Source organism: Procambarus clarkii, chromosome 69 (assembly GCF_040958095.1).
Source record: "Procambarus clarkii isolate CNS0578487 chromosome 69, FALCON_Pclarkii_2.0, whole genome shotgun sequence".
Taxonomy (NCBI): domain Eukaryota; kingdom Metazoa; phylum Arthropoda; class Malacostraca; order Decapoda; family Cambaridae; genus Procambarus; species Procambarus clarkii.
The window spans coordinates 27519197-27536150 of NC_091218.1; the positions used below are offsets into that span (position 1 = coordinate 27519197).

At 41.2% G+C, this 16954-nt stretch overlaps 1 protein-coding gene across 1 annotated transcript; it reads right to left on the reverse strand.

The window, feature by feature from the left end:
- Window positions 1-9335: 9335 nt before the first annotated feature.
- On the reverse strand, window positions 9336-12744 carry LOC123772319 (cuticle protein AM1274-like). Its single transcript, XM_045765409.2, has 3 exons — window positions 12711-12744; window positions 11623-11825; window positions 9336-10835 (listed from the first exon to the last, which is right to left on the reverse strand). The coding sequence occupies exons 1-3, from the start codon at window positions 12717-12719 to the stop codon at window positions 10625-10627; spliced, it is 423 nt and encodes a 140-aa protein (XP_045621365.1). The 5' UTR covers window positions 12720-12744; the 3' UTR covers window positions 9336-10624.
- Window positions 12745-16954: the final 4210 nt, after the last annotated feature.

The following is a 16954-nucleotide window of genomic DNA, read 5'->3' on the forward strand; positions in this document are numbered from 1 at the left end:
AGTTCAGTGAGCACATCATCCTCATCACTAATTAAGTGAGCACATCATCCTTGTGGGAAAGTCTGACTCAGAATGATAATAAAAATAATCATTACATTCGATAGCTATGAAGGACCACCTCTTTTTGTGAAAAAGTAGAAAACTGAAATGAGCAAATGTATTGAAATTAAATCCACGAACTAGTGCCTATGGATCTTAAGGAATAATAGTGTAATGTGAAACATTAATAAGACTGTATATCATAATTAATTAAATTAAGAGTCAAACTCACTCACAAGCTTAGGGGGGGTATAGGCCCTAAGTAAATACGATATTATTAGCACAATAATTCAATACTGGTTCTTCATCAGAATAAATCATGAATATATAAGAAATATCAATAATAATTATATGGCATATAAAGTAATTATAAATTTGATATCTAAAATTAATCAAATGTTGATAAATGAAATGATTTATTTAGAATATCAATAATCAACTAAGGGTTAGTTATGACTACTCAATGCTATGACAATGGCTTAGTTGTAAGAAGTGAGAAACGTGAACATCTGTCGCCAAGCGTCATTGATAACTCATTAGGTAATTTGTTCCACGTGATCGTGGCGTAGCCTATTTCTTGCTCGACGTGGACTCGGGAACTGAAAGGCAGTTACATTGTAAAATCTGTCTACATAAGAATTACAGACACAATTTCCCAAACGAAATTGAGGGAACAGTAAAATGGAAAACGAACTGGTTGATTTTTTCTTCCTACAGCTTAACACATCCCTCCCATATGTTTAATATGTGATCACAATACTAAACAAAATTAGGAACTTATAGTTGCCGAGCCGAGTGTCCGTTGATTAAGGAAACTCTCCCAATCCTCCTGCCTCTGCTGCTGTTAGAAGGACGTAAATTACGGACTGGAATTTGACGAGTTCCTGGACATTGCTGTTCTCTACCAAAGTTAATGTGGCGTCTTCCTCCCAGTCTCGCCTGCACATGCGCAGAAGCATACCGAGTTAGGACGGAAAATTCTTCTATTAATTTCTCAACCATCTTGAGCTATCTTGAGATGATTTCGGGGATTTTTAGTGTCCCCGCGGCCCGGTCCTCGACCAGGCCTCCACCCCCAGGAAGCAGCCCGTGACAGCTGACTAACACCCAGGTACCTATTTTACTGCTAGGTAACAGAGGCATAGGGTGAAAGAAACTCTGCCCAATGTTTCTCGCCGGCGCCTGGGATCGAACCCAGGGCCACAGGATCACAAGGCCAGCCAGCTGTCCGCTCGGCCGACCGGCTCCCGAGATACCATGCGAGATATTAAGACTAGGATTTGTTATAAGGAAGGTAAAATTAATTGCATTCTCTTCGTATAATTATTAATATGAAAGTGTGTTCATATGGACGAAAATGAATGAAAATGTATGGAAAATTTCGTTCCTCCGTGCTAGCTCTAGGTTAACAGAGATTACTGTTAAATTGTGATCTTCAGCTAATAACGCGATTTTATTTGATCACTGGTTAACATAGTATCAGTCAACAATTCTTAGGAAAGAATTCTGATACGAGGTGAAAATAGAACCTAATTTTCTGAAATGTAGATGTTATCTTTCCCTATGCTAAATTGCTGGAAGCAACCATGCCACGAAGTACAAATATTCGGCGAAATAATTGCGCAGTAGAAAAAGAACTAATATAGTTAATTTACACGTTAGTAATATTAGTAAATTACTGTTATTAGTACAAGGATGATTTATTAAAGAACTGAAAGGATGATTTATTAAAAAACTAAAAGGATGAATAAGTGTTGGATATTTCCAACAATCCTCACCATTAGTTAAATGAGCACATTATCCTCATCATTAGTTAAATGAGCACATTATCCTCATCATTAGTTAAGTGAACACATCATCCTCATCACTAGTTAAGTATGCAGTCTTATTCATCACTACAATAATTAAGTGAACACGTCTTCCTCATCACTACAGTAGTTAAGTGATCCTTTAGTCTACAGAAAGCTCATTACCAACCTGTAGATATTACTTCACTTCCAGAATTGATCATTAAAAATTTGGGTTGTTCTCATGCTTAGTGAACTGTTATATTATTTTATTTCATATATGTGCATTATTTCATTACAGATACTGTTTACCTCATGATATGTACTGATTATTTTACACATAAATTATTTATTTCATTATGTGTACCTTTGTTTTATTACATATGAAAATAGTTTCTTTCCAAATTTATTATTTAGTCCCCATACATGGATTATTTCGGTATATACATTGAATATTACACCATATTCATTAGTATTATGTGCATGCATGCAGATGATACATAGATTACTTAATTACATTGATACATATGTTTTAAAGTAACATACATGTATTATGACGTAAGGTTTACATGTTTTCATGTATATTCACAATGAGAACATTTCGTTTCTCGGTATAAATATATCGAATTGTATTTTAGAATTAAGTATATTTGCTAGTTGTTCAACAAGTCTTTTTATTAATACATTAGGTACATCTGCATTTGTGCAGCTACCCTAGACTATATGAAGGGGAGTACAGTGTCTAAAAGCTAGCTACGGGATGCTAAAAAAAATCCCCATCACACAGGATGGTTAGTCATACAGAGGCATGTGATAAGTAATCTGCACTGACAGACTCTGGGTTCGTTATGAGGATATCATGAACACAAGAGTGCATAAGGCAGCAGTGATACTAAAAGTCCCCATCTCGCAGGATAGTTAGTCACACCGGGCCATATGTTCAGGAGCCTGCACTGGCAAATTTTGGGTTCACTGTGAGGATGTCTTCACGAACACGAGAGTGAGTAAAGTAATTGCAAAGCTCCAGGTACCTCATGCCAACTGGTCTGGAAGATATAATAACTGGGCATTCGGTGACGTAGTGTGGGAGATCATGCCGCAGTTTCTGTTCATAGAGTTTGCACCAGGAGTGCTCAGGATTGGGAGATCCGTCACCTGTAGCCACCTGCCACAGGTAACGGTAACCTAACCTAATCCTGGCAACCACTGTGTCGCACAGTTTGGTGGACGTTTTGTGCTGCCCATAGATATAGGTTTCAGATTCGAACAAATCATAGCTTTTTATACTAGTGCTTTCAGGTCGTTGGGAGTTAGTAATTTTTTTCCTGTCAGACCTGAGTGTTTGGACCAATATAGTTTTGACAGTAGGGATGGGGATACCTAGATCTAATTCAACTTCATCTTTGTTACACGCTAATTTGGCTGCAATGTCTGTCTCATTATGATTGGTTATATTTATGTGTAATGGTATCCATACAAAGGAGATTCGAGACCCTTTGCTCTGTACAGCGATTAGGTCCTTTTTAATTGGTAGTATGAGGTTCTTGCTGTCGATCTTCCAGGAGAAGTTTTCGATTGCTTGAAGAGCAGACTTTGAATCACAAAATATTATTCCTCCTCCAATATTTTTAATGTGCTGGTAGTTAGTTGTAATGACACTACTTCTACTTGTGTGGAGGTCAGCCAGTTGTTTAACCTAACACTGACAATCTTTGTGCAAATATTATTTCTATAAAACATACATGCTGCTGCAGTCCGTCCAGTAGAAGATTGGATGAGCAGTCGGTGTAGACAGTGCTCGTGAGATCTTAAATTCTCGATGGAGGAGGCAATTGTTTCGAGTGTGACAGCTTTGAAAAAATCAAGATTTTCATTACCTTTCTTGGTGACAGGTGTGTATGATACTTGAATGGTGGGGTACTGATAAAGAAGAATATCAGAGGCAGGTAGATTGCACTTAAAAGGAATGTTGAATTTAATGAGATTGTAGGCATTTTTGCTCAGCCATTTATCATAAAAGGAGTGAGTTGGTATGTCGGCACTTGTCAATAGGGTGTTAACAGCATTAAATAATTTGTCTCTGAGCAATGCAGGAGATGTACGGTCTCTCATGACTTAAAGGCAAAAGGTCGTGTTGACTTGCATGATTCTCTCTAGTATAGTTGGAAGCTTCAGTTCTTCCCGCATGTTGATGATTCTTGTACATCTCGGCGCACCAAGAATTATCCTCATGGCCGCATTCTGTACTACTTCAAGTTTGTCCAACACAGAGGAGGGGAAATTAAGTGCAAAGCATTATAATAATATGACAGATCTAACAAACATCATATAGAACAGTCTAACATATTTAATATTGATTCCAATATTCTTACCAGTAAGTGTTTTCATTGGTTTTAAAGTTTTTTTTAACCTACGGTGCAGATCGTTACAATGTCACTGTTAATACCAACTCCAAGGTATTTGTGCTGTCTACACGTTTCAGTGTTCTTGTTGTTTACCTTGAAAGTTATCGGGACATGAATTTTCTCTTGGGGATGGAGAACTCTGGATTTAGTTATAGAAATGACAAGACCACATTAAATTTCTTTCAGCAGGGAGTGAATCAAGTAGAGCTTGCAGTCTAGTTTGGGTATTTGCAACAATGCATATGTCATCGGCATAACAGATGACGGCTTCGTCAGGTAGTGTGGGAATATCAATTGTTAATTTGTGCATCAGAACATTGAACAGTGAAGGACTTAGCACTCCACCCTAGGGTGTACCCAACTCAAAGGGCACAGTTTACTTTTGACCCCCTTGAAAAGGACTGAGGCGGTTCTGTTACTAGGTAACCCCTGAGCCATATCAACATGTTACGAATTCAAGTTCATCGGCAGAGCACTGAGCAGTGACGTCAACGCCATCTGTGAGTCCGCTCCTGTTACGGCCCTATTGGGTCGCAACTGGGTTCTTTCTCTGATGTTATTAGAGATTGGGTATCCGACCCCAAGTTAGTAGTGGCTTTCAAGGGGTGTGTTCCGTAACGCAAGTAAATTAAAGGGGAAGGGATAAAACTGCACTAAATTAAATATATAATTATTACCACCACCATAAATAAATATATCACAGTCTCACGCGGGGTTGCTATTACAACACTTCTTATTTACAATAACTCGTCTTCCTCCGAAGACATGGGATGCTCCACGGTGCTCACGATGAGTAGCCCTGGTCCTCTTCTCGTGGCCTCACGATGAATCCTTAGATTCTCTAGACGAGTCTACCCCGGCCACAGGCCAGCCAAATCACAGTCCCACTGGGTGCACCGTCGTGGAGGCCTTCAACCACAAATCCAGCCTGTAGCTGGCAGGTTCCAATCAGCTACGTTGCGTAGGCCACTCCACAACCGATACTAGGGTTGCGAGCCCTAGGCAGGAGCCTCGTGTGATTCCACAGATTCCTCCTCACCACAACACCCCAGTGGCTAGTCTTCTCCATCAGTCAGCCCCGGGTACGACAATCCCTGGTTCTGCCACCTCACAGGCAGGCTAACACAACAGTGTTCATCCGTGGGGTGACTCACAGCTTCTGCAGCAAATGCGTGGAGATACTACGGCTGCCTTGGGTAGACTGATCCACCGTCCGATTCAGCAGTCCCAGGTCGACTCTGTAATCAGACACGTCATCAGTACTGGTTACACTCTAGGGCACCTCACTTACAGGCTTAGACGCAAACGCCCACCTATCCACTCCATAGATGGCGTTGCTCTCTAAGCGTCACCTCACCAGAGGTCAGCAGCGGCTACGTTACGAGCTGAATAAGGCGGGAAACCAGCTCCTGTGGCCGGTATATCTCGTCCTCACTAGATGGCGTCGTCCACTTGGAGGGAGTTTTGGGAGCTGACCCACAGATGGCGCGGTCGTCACTGCTCCGTGCTTGGACGCTGGGCTCGGGTCCGTAACAGCTCCTGAAACCCCCCACAACATGGACGACGCCATCTAGTGATGACGAGAATATACCGGGGAGAGGCGCTAGATTCCTGTCCTAGTCGGCTCGTGAGGTAGCTGGTGCTGACCTCTATTGAGGTGGTGCTTAGGCAATCAGTGCCATCTATTGAGCGAAAAGGTGTACGTAGGTGTCTAAGCCAGTAAGTGATGTTTCCTAGTGGTCCCATGTAGTGTTCCAGTGTACTGATGACGTGTCTGTATTCACAGAGTCGATGTAGGGCAGCTGTGATATAAAAACAGTTAGTCTACCAGGGCAGCCAAGGTCTCTACACCAGTCTGTTTTACAGAAGCAGTGGGCCGCCGCCGGAAGAGGACTGTGCAGTGTTCTACTGTCTGCTTGTGGAGTGGCAGTGACGGGATTCGCCGTACCCGGGGCTGGCTGGTAGAAGAGACAACTGACTAAGGTGCTGAAGAGGAGAGTAACCAGCTAGTTGCACGACGCTCCTGCCTAGGGCTTGCTACGCTAGTATCTGCAAGTGAAGTGGCCCAACAGCGAGGCAGATTGGTACCTGCCAGCAACAGGCTGGACTGTGGTTGTGGGCCTTCACGAAGAGGCACTTACTGGAATTGTGGTTTGGCTGGCCCGTGGCCAGGGTAGACTCTTTGTTGTTTCCTGGTACCTGCTGAGGGTAGTATCACGGATGAGGAAACATGGTACAAGACTGCATCGATTGAGCTTCGCCGAGTGTTTAGTGTCTTCTGAGAGAGACGTTGCTGTACACATAGTGTAGTAATACTTCCGTTTAAGAGTTTTATATATATATATGGTGATGGGAAGAATAATTATATATGGATAAAGTGACGACCTGTTGTATTTAATGTACCTCCCCCTTTTTGTTTTACTTGCATTACTGAACTCGCCCCTTGAAAGCCACTACTAACTTGCGACCGGATACCAGGACTTTCGTACCACCAGAAAAGAACCCGGTTGCGTCCCATTGAGGCCGTAACTCAACAGTCTTCCCTTAATTCCAAAAGAGGCTAGTTGTTTTAAGATTTCTCTGTTTGCTGTATGAAAATCAGTTTTGAGATCAATAAATGCCGCCCGAGAGCTTGGTCCCTCTCTGATAAAAAATTCAGCAAAGCAAGTTTGTGTGCTTGCTTGGTTTCTTCCAGGATGGAAACCAAACAAGTTAGGAGCAAGGTGAGGCTTGATTTGAAACATTAGTCTGTCGAAATTAATCCTCTCAAGAACTTTACACATGCACGACGTCAGAGAAATGGGTCTGAATTTTTTTGAATTAAGCTTGGGTATTATGAGTCTCCGTGTCCAGCGGCCAGGTAAGACACCCTGCCTTAGACTTTGATTAAACAATTCCAGCAAAGGGCTATTTGGCAGCTCAGCAAGTACTCTCATGGTATTGTATGTGATGCCATCCTCTCCAGGAGACGTAGCCTTACCTTTCTTGAGTGCATTTTTAATTTCAAAGGGGGTTATGCCATAGTTATCAAGCCCTATTTCTCTACAAGCAATTTCAATATTGAAGTTATGATATATTTTGGTACTAGCCAGATGGTGTTCTACATCTAGGGGTAGGCTGCTATACTGGCAGTGCTTGCATATTGTTGAAGCAGCAGGTCGGCATAGTCTACAGGTGAATGGTAATAAAGTTGACGACTGCTAGGATGAAATCTTTTTAATTTTATTCCACCTTTGGGATGAGGATGTTGCATGATTGACGCCTTGCAAAAACAGTTCCCAGTGCTGGTTATACACCTGCTGGATATAGAGGGTGTCAGTTTTTTTTGTTTTATTCTGCTCAGCTAGGAATAGAACTGTCAAGCAGGGACTTAAGGCGTGAGTCAGTGAACCTCATCTGTCCCTTCCTCACTGTTTTGGGTCTTGTGGATTTTACAATATTGTCATAAAAAGCGGTTACTTCAGTAACCAGATCCTCAAAAGCATTGCCAGTAGTAAAACAGTGTTATACCATTCAGAAATGCGGAATTTGAAGTGCATGTGTAAATTTTCAGGGATATTGATTATTTTTTCAAAGCTTAGGGATTTTACATTATTCATAGTGTATGAACTGAATATGGCAAAGTGATCACTAACTAATTCGTGAACAATTGATCCTCCGCCAGCATTATCGATGAGACCGTGACCAGTGTCATAATCAAACCTGCCACCCATGAGGTGTGTGATGTTAGAGGAGTCAAAGTTGAATACAGACATGTTATTGTCTCTTAAATATTTCACAAAGACCCTGCCATTTCTGCTCACCAATTTTTTTTTTATTAACAAATTAGGTACATCTGCATTAGTGCAGCTACCCTAGACTATATGAAGTGGAGTACAGTGTGTCAAAAAAGCTAACTAAGTGATGCTAAAAAATCCCCATCACACAGGATGGTTAGTCATACAGAGGCATGTGATAAGCGGTCTGCACTGGCAGACTCCGGATGCATTTTGAGGATATCAACATCACAAGATTGAATAAGGTAGCAGTGGTAATACAAGTCCCCATCTCGCAGGATGGTTAGTCATACAGAGCATGTGTTTAATAGCCTGCACTGGCAAATTTTGGGTATACTGTGAGGATATCTTCAAGAATACGAGAGTGAATAAAGTAATTGCAAAGCTCCAGGTACCTCATGCCAACTGGTCTGAAAGGTCTAATAACTGGGCATTCAGTGATGCAGTGCGGGAGATCATGCCGTAGTTCCTGCTCACAGAGTTTGCAACTGGAGTGCTCAGGATTGGGAGATCCGTCACCTGCAGCCACCTGCCACAGGTAACGGTAACCCAACCTGATCCTTGCAACCACTGTGTCGCACAGTCTAGTGGACGTTTTGTGCTGTCCATAGATGTAGGTTTCAGATCTGAACAAATCATAGCTTTTTATACTAGTACTTTCAGGTCGTTGGGAGTCAGTAAGTTCTTTCCTATCAGATCTGAATGTTTGGACCAATACAGTTTTGACAGCAGAGATGGGGATACCTAGATCTAATTCAACTTCAAACTTGTTACACGCTAATTTGGCTGCAATGTCTGTATCATTATGATGGGTTATGTTTATGTGTGAAGGTATCCATACAAAGGAGATTCGAGACCTTTTACTCTGTGCATCAATTAGGTCATTTATAATTGGGAGTATGAGGTTCTTGCTGTCGATCTTCCAAGAGAAGTTTTCGATTGCTTGAAGAGCAGACTTTGAATCGCAGAATATTATTCCTCCTCCAATGTTTTTTAATGTGCTGGTTGCTAAATGTAATGCTGCTAGTTCTGCTTGTGTGGAGGTCAGCCAGTTGTTTAACCTGACACTGACAGTCTTTGTGCAAATATTATTTCTATAAAACCTACATGCCGCTGCAGTCCGTCCAGTAGAAGACTGGACTGAGCCGTCGGTGTAGACACAGTGCTCGTGAGATCTTAGACTCTCGATGGAGGAGGCAATTGTTTCAAGAGTGACAGCTTTGAGTAGAGCAAGATTCTCATTATCTTTCTTGGTGACAGGTGTGTATGATACTTGAATGGTGGGTACAGATAAAGAGGAATATCAGAGACAGGAATGAGAGACTTAAAAGGAATGTTAAGTTTAATGAGATTGTAAGCATTGTTTCTCAGCCAATTATCATAAAAGGAGTGAGTTGGTATGTCGGCATCAGTCAAAAGGGTGTTAACAGCACTAAATAATTTGTCTCTGAGCAATGCAGGAGATGTAGGATCTCTCATGACTTTAAGGCAAAAGGTAGTGTTAACTTGCATTATTCTCTCTCTAGTATGGTTGGAGGCTTCAGTTCTTCCCTCATGTTGATGATTCTTGTGCATCTTGGGGCACCAAGAATTATCCTCATGGCCTCATTCTGTACTACTTCAAGTTTGTCCAACAGAGAGGAGGGGAAATTAATTAAGTGCAGAGCATTATAATCAACGAGAGATCTAACAAACATCATATAGAATAGTCTAGCATATTTAATATTGATACCAATATTCTTACCAGTAAGTGTTCTCGATGGTTTTAGTCTTTCTTTTAACCTACGGTGTAGATCATTTACAATGTCACTGTTAATACCAACTCCAAGGTATTTGTGCTGCCCACACGTTTCAATGTTCTGGTTGTTGACCTTGAAAGCTATAGGGACATGAGTTTTCTCTTTGGGATGGAGAACTCTGGATTTAGTTATAGAGATAACAAGACCACATTCAATGCTTTTAGCAGCGAATGAATCAAGTAGAGCTTGCAGTCAAGTTTGGGAATTTGCAACAATGCATATATCAACGGCATAACAAATGACGGCTTCGTCAGGTAGTGTGGGAATATCAATTGTTAATTTGTGCATCAGAACATTGAACAGTGTGGGACTTAGCACTCCACCCTAGGGTGTACCCAACTCAAAGGGTGCACAGAGTTTACTTTTGACCCCCTTGAAAAGGACTGAGGCGGTTCTGTTACTCAGGTACCCCCTGAGCAATGTCAACAGTCTTCCCTTAACTCCAAGATGGTGACGTGGTCCTAACAACTCTCCGGAGGTTGTTAGCCCACAACTCAAAATTCTTAGGCATTCAACACATCGTTGCTTGTGTTGTGTTAAAATATTCATAAACGTCCTTGTGTTTCACCGTTTAACATCTCTTGAGACGCCCGGCTGTTAATAAACAATGCAAAGTGATGGTGTGCTTTTAACACATTACGAACTAAACTAAGCTGTTATGCAACCAAGTGGTAATGAATATATAAAGATTTGCGTACTTTTACTAAGAAAGTGTTAATGTTAAGAGTCCAAATGTGTTATGTAGTCAATATAGCTATGCACTGAACGTACATACGTTAGTTTCCCTGGAATGTAGCTCTTGGGTGCGAAGGCGATTTCTAGAAAGGAATTCCCGGGTGCGGTTTGGAGATACCGCCTGCGCTACCAAATGATCCTCCTGGAAACGGTGGGAGAAATGATTGAATTGGGGGTCGTGGGACCGCGGGCTGGAAGTGAAGTAGCCTTAACAGTAGATCCAACTCGGGCCGGATGCCACTGTCGTTGGCGACGAAGCGGACTTGCACTTGCGTCCCGTTGTCGAGGACGTACCTGGGTAAGAAGGATAACCTGGACAAATCCATCGTGTTTACTTGCGTGTAGGAAGTCTGACTCTTCACAGCTGCTTAACTAGCTCAATATTTTAAAATGGAGTTGATTTTTTCAACGTAAAATTTGACAGTTAAATCTTAAAATGGAGTGGACTTTTTCAACCTAAAAATGAACAGTTAAATAAAGAAGATGTGCAAATGTAAATTTACACAACATTTTATTTAACAACGAAATCTGACGAAAACTAACATATTCTTGATTCATATGTAAAATATATATAATTAAGCCCCTGCTACTTAGCAATCGGTGTCATCATGACATTTATGAGTTTCACAAAGTGCAAAATAATATTTATTCGACTATAACAAATGAAAATATACTTTAGTAATTAGACAAAAGCATTTTTATCTACAAGGCCTATAGTTGTTTGTTTTTTGGCTATTATGTATGACATACCGCAACATAATTTGACAATAATTCGTTTTGTCAGGAACAGGTAGCCTATGTGTATAGAAACTTCATGCATGAATCGAGGTCCTCAATGTCGAACTAATGAACCTTCCCAGGATGTAACTCAATCACAGTTGTCTAACGTTAGAGTGTCGTTTTACTGCCAGGTGGACAGAGGCACTAGGGGAAAGGAAACGTGCCTAGCCATTTCCCGTACGGGAATCGAACCCGGGATCCATGATTGTGAGTTCAGAATATACGTTTTCTTGTTGTTTCAAACTGAAATGCCGTAATATCTTTCTAAGGCTAGCAAGCTTATGTACTCATGTGACCTTACGTATAGAAGCCCTGCATGTTGACCTGGCCAGCGGCGCCCCGGGAGCCGGAGACAGACACGCTGATGCCGTTGTCGGCCTCGAAAGCGTAGCTGAAGTTGTCGTCGCTAGAGACGTTTTGCTCATAATTGGAGACCTCGACTTGTTGTTTGTTCCCCTGAGGGGCGGCGACGACTGCGGTGGCCAAACAGGCAAGAACGACCACCTGCAGGAGATAAAACAAACAACGACTAGCAATATGACATCATATAGGACGCAACCTTGACCACAGCCTTGTTGCTACGCGGGACTGTGGAAGTTCTTTCCTTGAGTTGAAACACAGGACAGACTCTTATATTTTTAGCATTGAGTATTTCTCTAGTAGGACAGAGTCTTATTATTGAGATTCAATGCTTCCTATGGTGTTAAATTTTACAATGAAAGGAGAATGAAGTAAAACCAAATACACACACACACACACACACACACACACACACACACACACACACACACACACACACACACACACACACACACACACACACACACACACACACACACACACACACACACACACACACACACACACACACACACACACACACACACACACACACACACACACACACACACACACACACACACACACACACACATCCTCGCAGCTAAGCGGTTACCCCTCTGAGCTCTTGAGTTGTAGTCTTCAGGGGTCGAGTTCGATTCCTGGTGGGGGCTGAAATCAATAAGCATAGATTCTTTCACATAATGCCTCTGTTCACCCAGCAGAAAATGCGGCCATTGGATTTACACAGTCTACGGGCTGTATCCTGGTACTGTGAGAGAGAGAGAGAGAGAAATTTGAAATAGAAAAACTATAGGAAAATAGTTCGGGAGTCGGTACATTTGACAACCGACGTTTAGAAAGACGGGTCCCAAGAGCTGAGAGCTTGATCCTGCATGCACATATAGTAAATACAACTACTAACCACACACACACATTAACGATCCGCACCCCGTCGTCCCAATAATAGAAACCCGTTTCTTCAAGGGTTCAAGTTACAACTCGAGTATCAACACTCAAGCAACCCTTCTTCCCCAGGACTGTACTTACCAGTATCATTGTATTGTACCTGGCGAGAGGCTTGTGTCCACGTCTTGGGATACTAGTTCGTCTTTTATACCCCGCGAGCGTGACCTTCTGCTTCCTGCTGCTAAGAATAATTTGTTAGGAATAGGTCATAGAGAGAGAAGGGAAAGGAAGGGCAAGGGTGAGTTCAGGGACAAATTGGACAAATGAAGGTTTAGGAAGATTCACCCATTGAAGCACGCCTTTACACACCACATTAGGCACTGGTCAGGTAAGTTACTGATGACCTCTCCTCCCAGTGATCCCGGGAAACTGTTGGCACTGGTCGGGTGAGTTACTGGTGACCTCTCCTCATAGTAAAGGACATGCAGCGTGAACACATATTGCCAATTTCTCAGCCCTGAAGGCATTGGTTATGCTTGATTCTAGCAAAGCCTACAGTCACGTCGCTAGAGATGCTGTCCTCCTAACCATTCGAAGATATTTCAGACATCTTCATCTGTTTAGTTATTCATGTTGTAGTTTCAACTCAAAGATTCTCTGTGGGGAACATGAAATTGACTCTTGTGAAATTGTCAAATAGTAATCCCATAGTCCCTCTTTAATTATTTGCTTAGCTATCATAGAAGTCACTGATAGTTTGTCCAACGAACTAAATATCTTGTCTCTTGGTGATGGAACTCTTCCTGGTGCCCTAAATATATCCAAGGAGGACGTATTTTATTTACTTGGGCAGTAGGATCCTGGAACCATAAACCATTAGCGGTAGACAGCAGCTCTATCAACCAGACCACGAACAGCCTCAATAACGATGGATTCCAGAAGCCACTAATCGTTGTCCAATTGAAACTTTAAAGTTCCAGTTGGGTAGCGAATAGTTGCCCAGCTGGAATCATTCTCATAGGTGTAGCGAATGGTGAGATTGAAGGCCTAAAATTTGAACGAGTAACAGGTGACTTTTGACCAGGTTTCTCTTTAGAAATGTGAAGACCTACAAGACTAGCTACCTACCTAGGCCTATAAATTCGCAGACCCACAGGCCTACATATAAATTCGCAAAGAGGTTGAACCAAAAAATATCGTCGTACATTCCGACCACATCTTCCCTTAAATTTGCCTTGTCACTCCTTGCCACTTATATCGACGTTCTTCAAAGGACAGAACCGCGTGAGCTCTTCGTTTCCCTTGACGTTGGAAGCCTTTTCGCTAACGTACCAGAGAAAATGACCACCAAAATAACATTGGACTATTTGTATCAATAATAACACCTTCCTGCACTCCAAGTAACTCAAGCAATCTTGCGGAATATACTGAAAGGCTGCACTACTGAAACTACTTTCTTGTGTCTAGAGGGTAAGCTCTATCTGCAGGTTGATAATGTGACAATGTGACTGTGAATGGGGATGAATAGTTAACACATTACTGGCTTAAATGACTTTTAAGCAACCAAGTAAATGAATCGATTGTTGTTTGTACTAATTTATTTAAGTATTAAAAATATTAATTTTCAATATATATATATATATATATATATATATATATATATATATATATATATATATATATATATATATATATTGGTAGCAGTCTTTCCTGTAGACATATATTATTAAATATGGCCGAAAAAGTAAGATTAATAATTCTAACACGAATTTTCTCTATCTTTCTTACGTTTCTTTTCACTGTTGATGGCAATTCAAAGATCAATTCTCCAAAATTCATTTTTATTTCTAGTCTGACGCGAAACTTGAGCGCGTTTCGTAAAACTTATTACATTTTCAAAGACTTTAGTTTACAAACACACAACTGAAACTGAATAGAGCTTACACATCTTCGAGGTTTATATCTACATTTGGGTGAGGTGGATGAGGTGAAAAACGAACTTTCAACAATGGGTATTCAATGGGTATTAAATTCCAACACAAGACAGAACACGAAACAATGGGTATTGAATGGGCATTAAATTCAAACACAAGACAGAACACGAAACAATGGGTATTGAATGGAAGTAATTGGAGAAAGCCTATTGGTCCATATTTCTTGATGCTTCTATATTGGAGCGGAGTCTTGAAGTGGGTAGAATATAGTTGTGCATTAATTGGCTGTTGATTGCTGGTGTTGACTTCTTGATGTGTAGTGCCTCGCAGTCGTCAAGCCGCCTGCTATCGCTGTATCTATCGATGATTTCTGTGTTGTTTGCTAAGATTTCTCTGGTGATGGTTTGTTTGTGGGAAGAGATTATATGTTCCTTAATGGAGCCTTGTTGCTTATGCATCGTTAAACGCCTGGAAAGAGATGTTGTTGTCTTGCCTATATACTGCTTTTTTTTAGGCTTACAGTCCCCAAGAAGGCATTTGAAGGCATAGACGACGTTGGTCTCTTTAAAGCGTTCTGCTTTGTGTCTGGAGAGTTTCTCATGAGTAGGCTGGCCGTTTTTCTGGTTTTATAGTAAATCGTCAGTTGTATCTTCTGATTTTTGTCTGTAGGGATAACGTTTCTACTGACAATATCTTTCAGGACCCTTTCCTCCGTTTTATGGGCTGTGGAAAAGAAATTCCTGTAAAATAGTCTAATAGGGGGTATAGGTGCTGTGTTAGTTGTCTCTTCAGAGGTTGCATGGCGTTTCACTTTCCTTCTTATGATGTCTTCCACGAAACCATTGGAGAAGCCATTGTTGACTAGGACCTGCCTTACCCTACAGAGTTGAAGAACTCTGTAGGGTAAGGCAGGTCCTAGTCAACAACGTGGTTTACTTAAGTCACAAATCACAACGAGAAAAATGCTAATTCTCTCCAGTAATCAAACGGCGGCGATCGTAATTGATGGATAACACTCGGATAACCAGTTGAGATATCCTCAGTACAACGATGGTCAAGATCTTCACCGATACACTCTGTTGCTACTATTATGTGATCACATGATGACACACAACAGTACTTCTCTATACTTCAAGTCAACTTGTTAATGACAGTTAACTTTACAATACACGACCAGATTCTCTGGCCGGTCTAGTAGAATGCAGTTAATCAAATGACGGGTTATTTCCTGTGTTGACCCCAAGTTGGAAAAAAGTCCACTCTCACGCCATATCTGTATATTGCTTCCCGGGATATTTATTTTTATATTTTTTAATTTTGCCCCAAGGGGCGAGTTTATTGGGCAGCGTCACTCATCCTGTGAGCGGACATACCGCTATAGCAGCATGTACAACACCTCCAATGGGACGGAAACCCGCTGGGTTGTTCATCCTGTCACTTGTACCCAGACTCTAGGACTTGCCTAGCTGTTCCAAGTGAACAGCTTATCAAACAAGAAGATTAACATTTGTCAAACCTTAAAATCTTACGTTATCTTGCGGACGCAAAATGGGGAAATCTTTTAAGAACAGTATCTATATTTGACAAATAGTATTTTCCTAATAATTTTCCTAATAATTTTCCTTCAAATAATGTGGGGCTTATTATTCTACATATATTTCTAATGACTCTTAGATGTCCACACTCTCTCAGTGTTCCCGGGAGATGAATTATGACGCACAAAAGTCCTCCTCGCTCTCATTAATTAACGGCACGGCATGCAACGACCTTTGCACTACCTTTGGTCTGTTGTTAACATGAGCTTTCTGTAGATACCCAACATGGTAGACTTAAGCCCTGAATTAACAAAACTTGACCGAGTTCACTCACTCCGTGCACTCTGGAGCGCTCTTGCAGATCCATCTGTCATCGGATGTCATGTCATCCTAATCCCTTCTCTCACAACTTATGAAATAAATAAATAAATAAATCCCACAAAGGCCGTGATGAGGGTTCGAACTTACGTCCAGGATGATCCCTGATGGGCCTTAATCGACTGAGCCACAACATGGTAAAAGATATCATTTGATGTATCACGCTATTGTGATTTCTGTGTGTATGAAAGAAATAAACTAAACCATATGGAAAGCATTGTTATTTGGAGAACCATATAAATGATAAGCAAAGGAATGCCAGAATCAATGTCCAACTTGAAAAAAGTATGGATGAATTGTTGAGTGGCAATGCCAAATGGAAGAAGATGTGGATGAGAGACAAAACAAAGGGAGGAAGAGATAAGAACACCTACAAGAAGAGGTATAGGTTCTCTGTTAAAGTACACATAATTGACTCTGAAATAAATGCTCCATTATGTGTTGCGACTATGAACTCTCTTTATGTTTCATTAAAGATAACTATGACAGTCTACACAAATTTACCTAAACCTACCAATCAAATCGTCGTGAGGATGAA

Bases quoted from the DNA above. Each gene is read 5' to 3' on its own strand.
- LOC123772319 (XM_045765409.2), bottom strand. The intron at 10,836-11,622 runs GTAAGGTCACAT...CTTCTTACCCAG, and splicing joins AACATGCAGGGCTTCTATAC to GTACGTCCTCGACAACGGGA.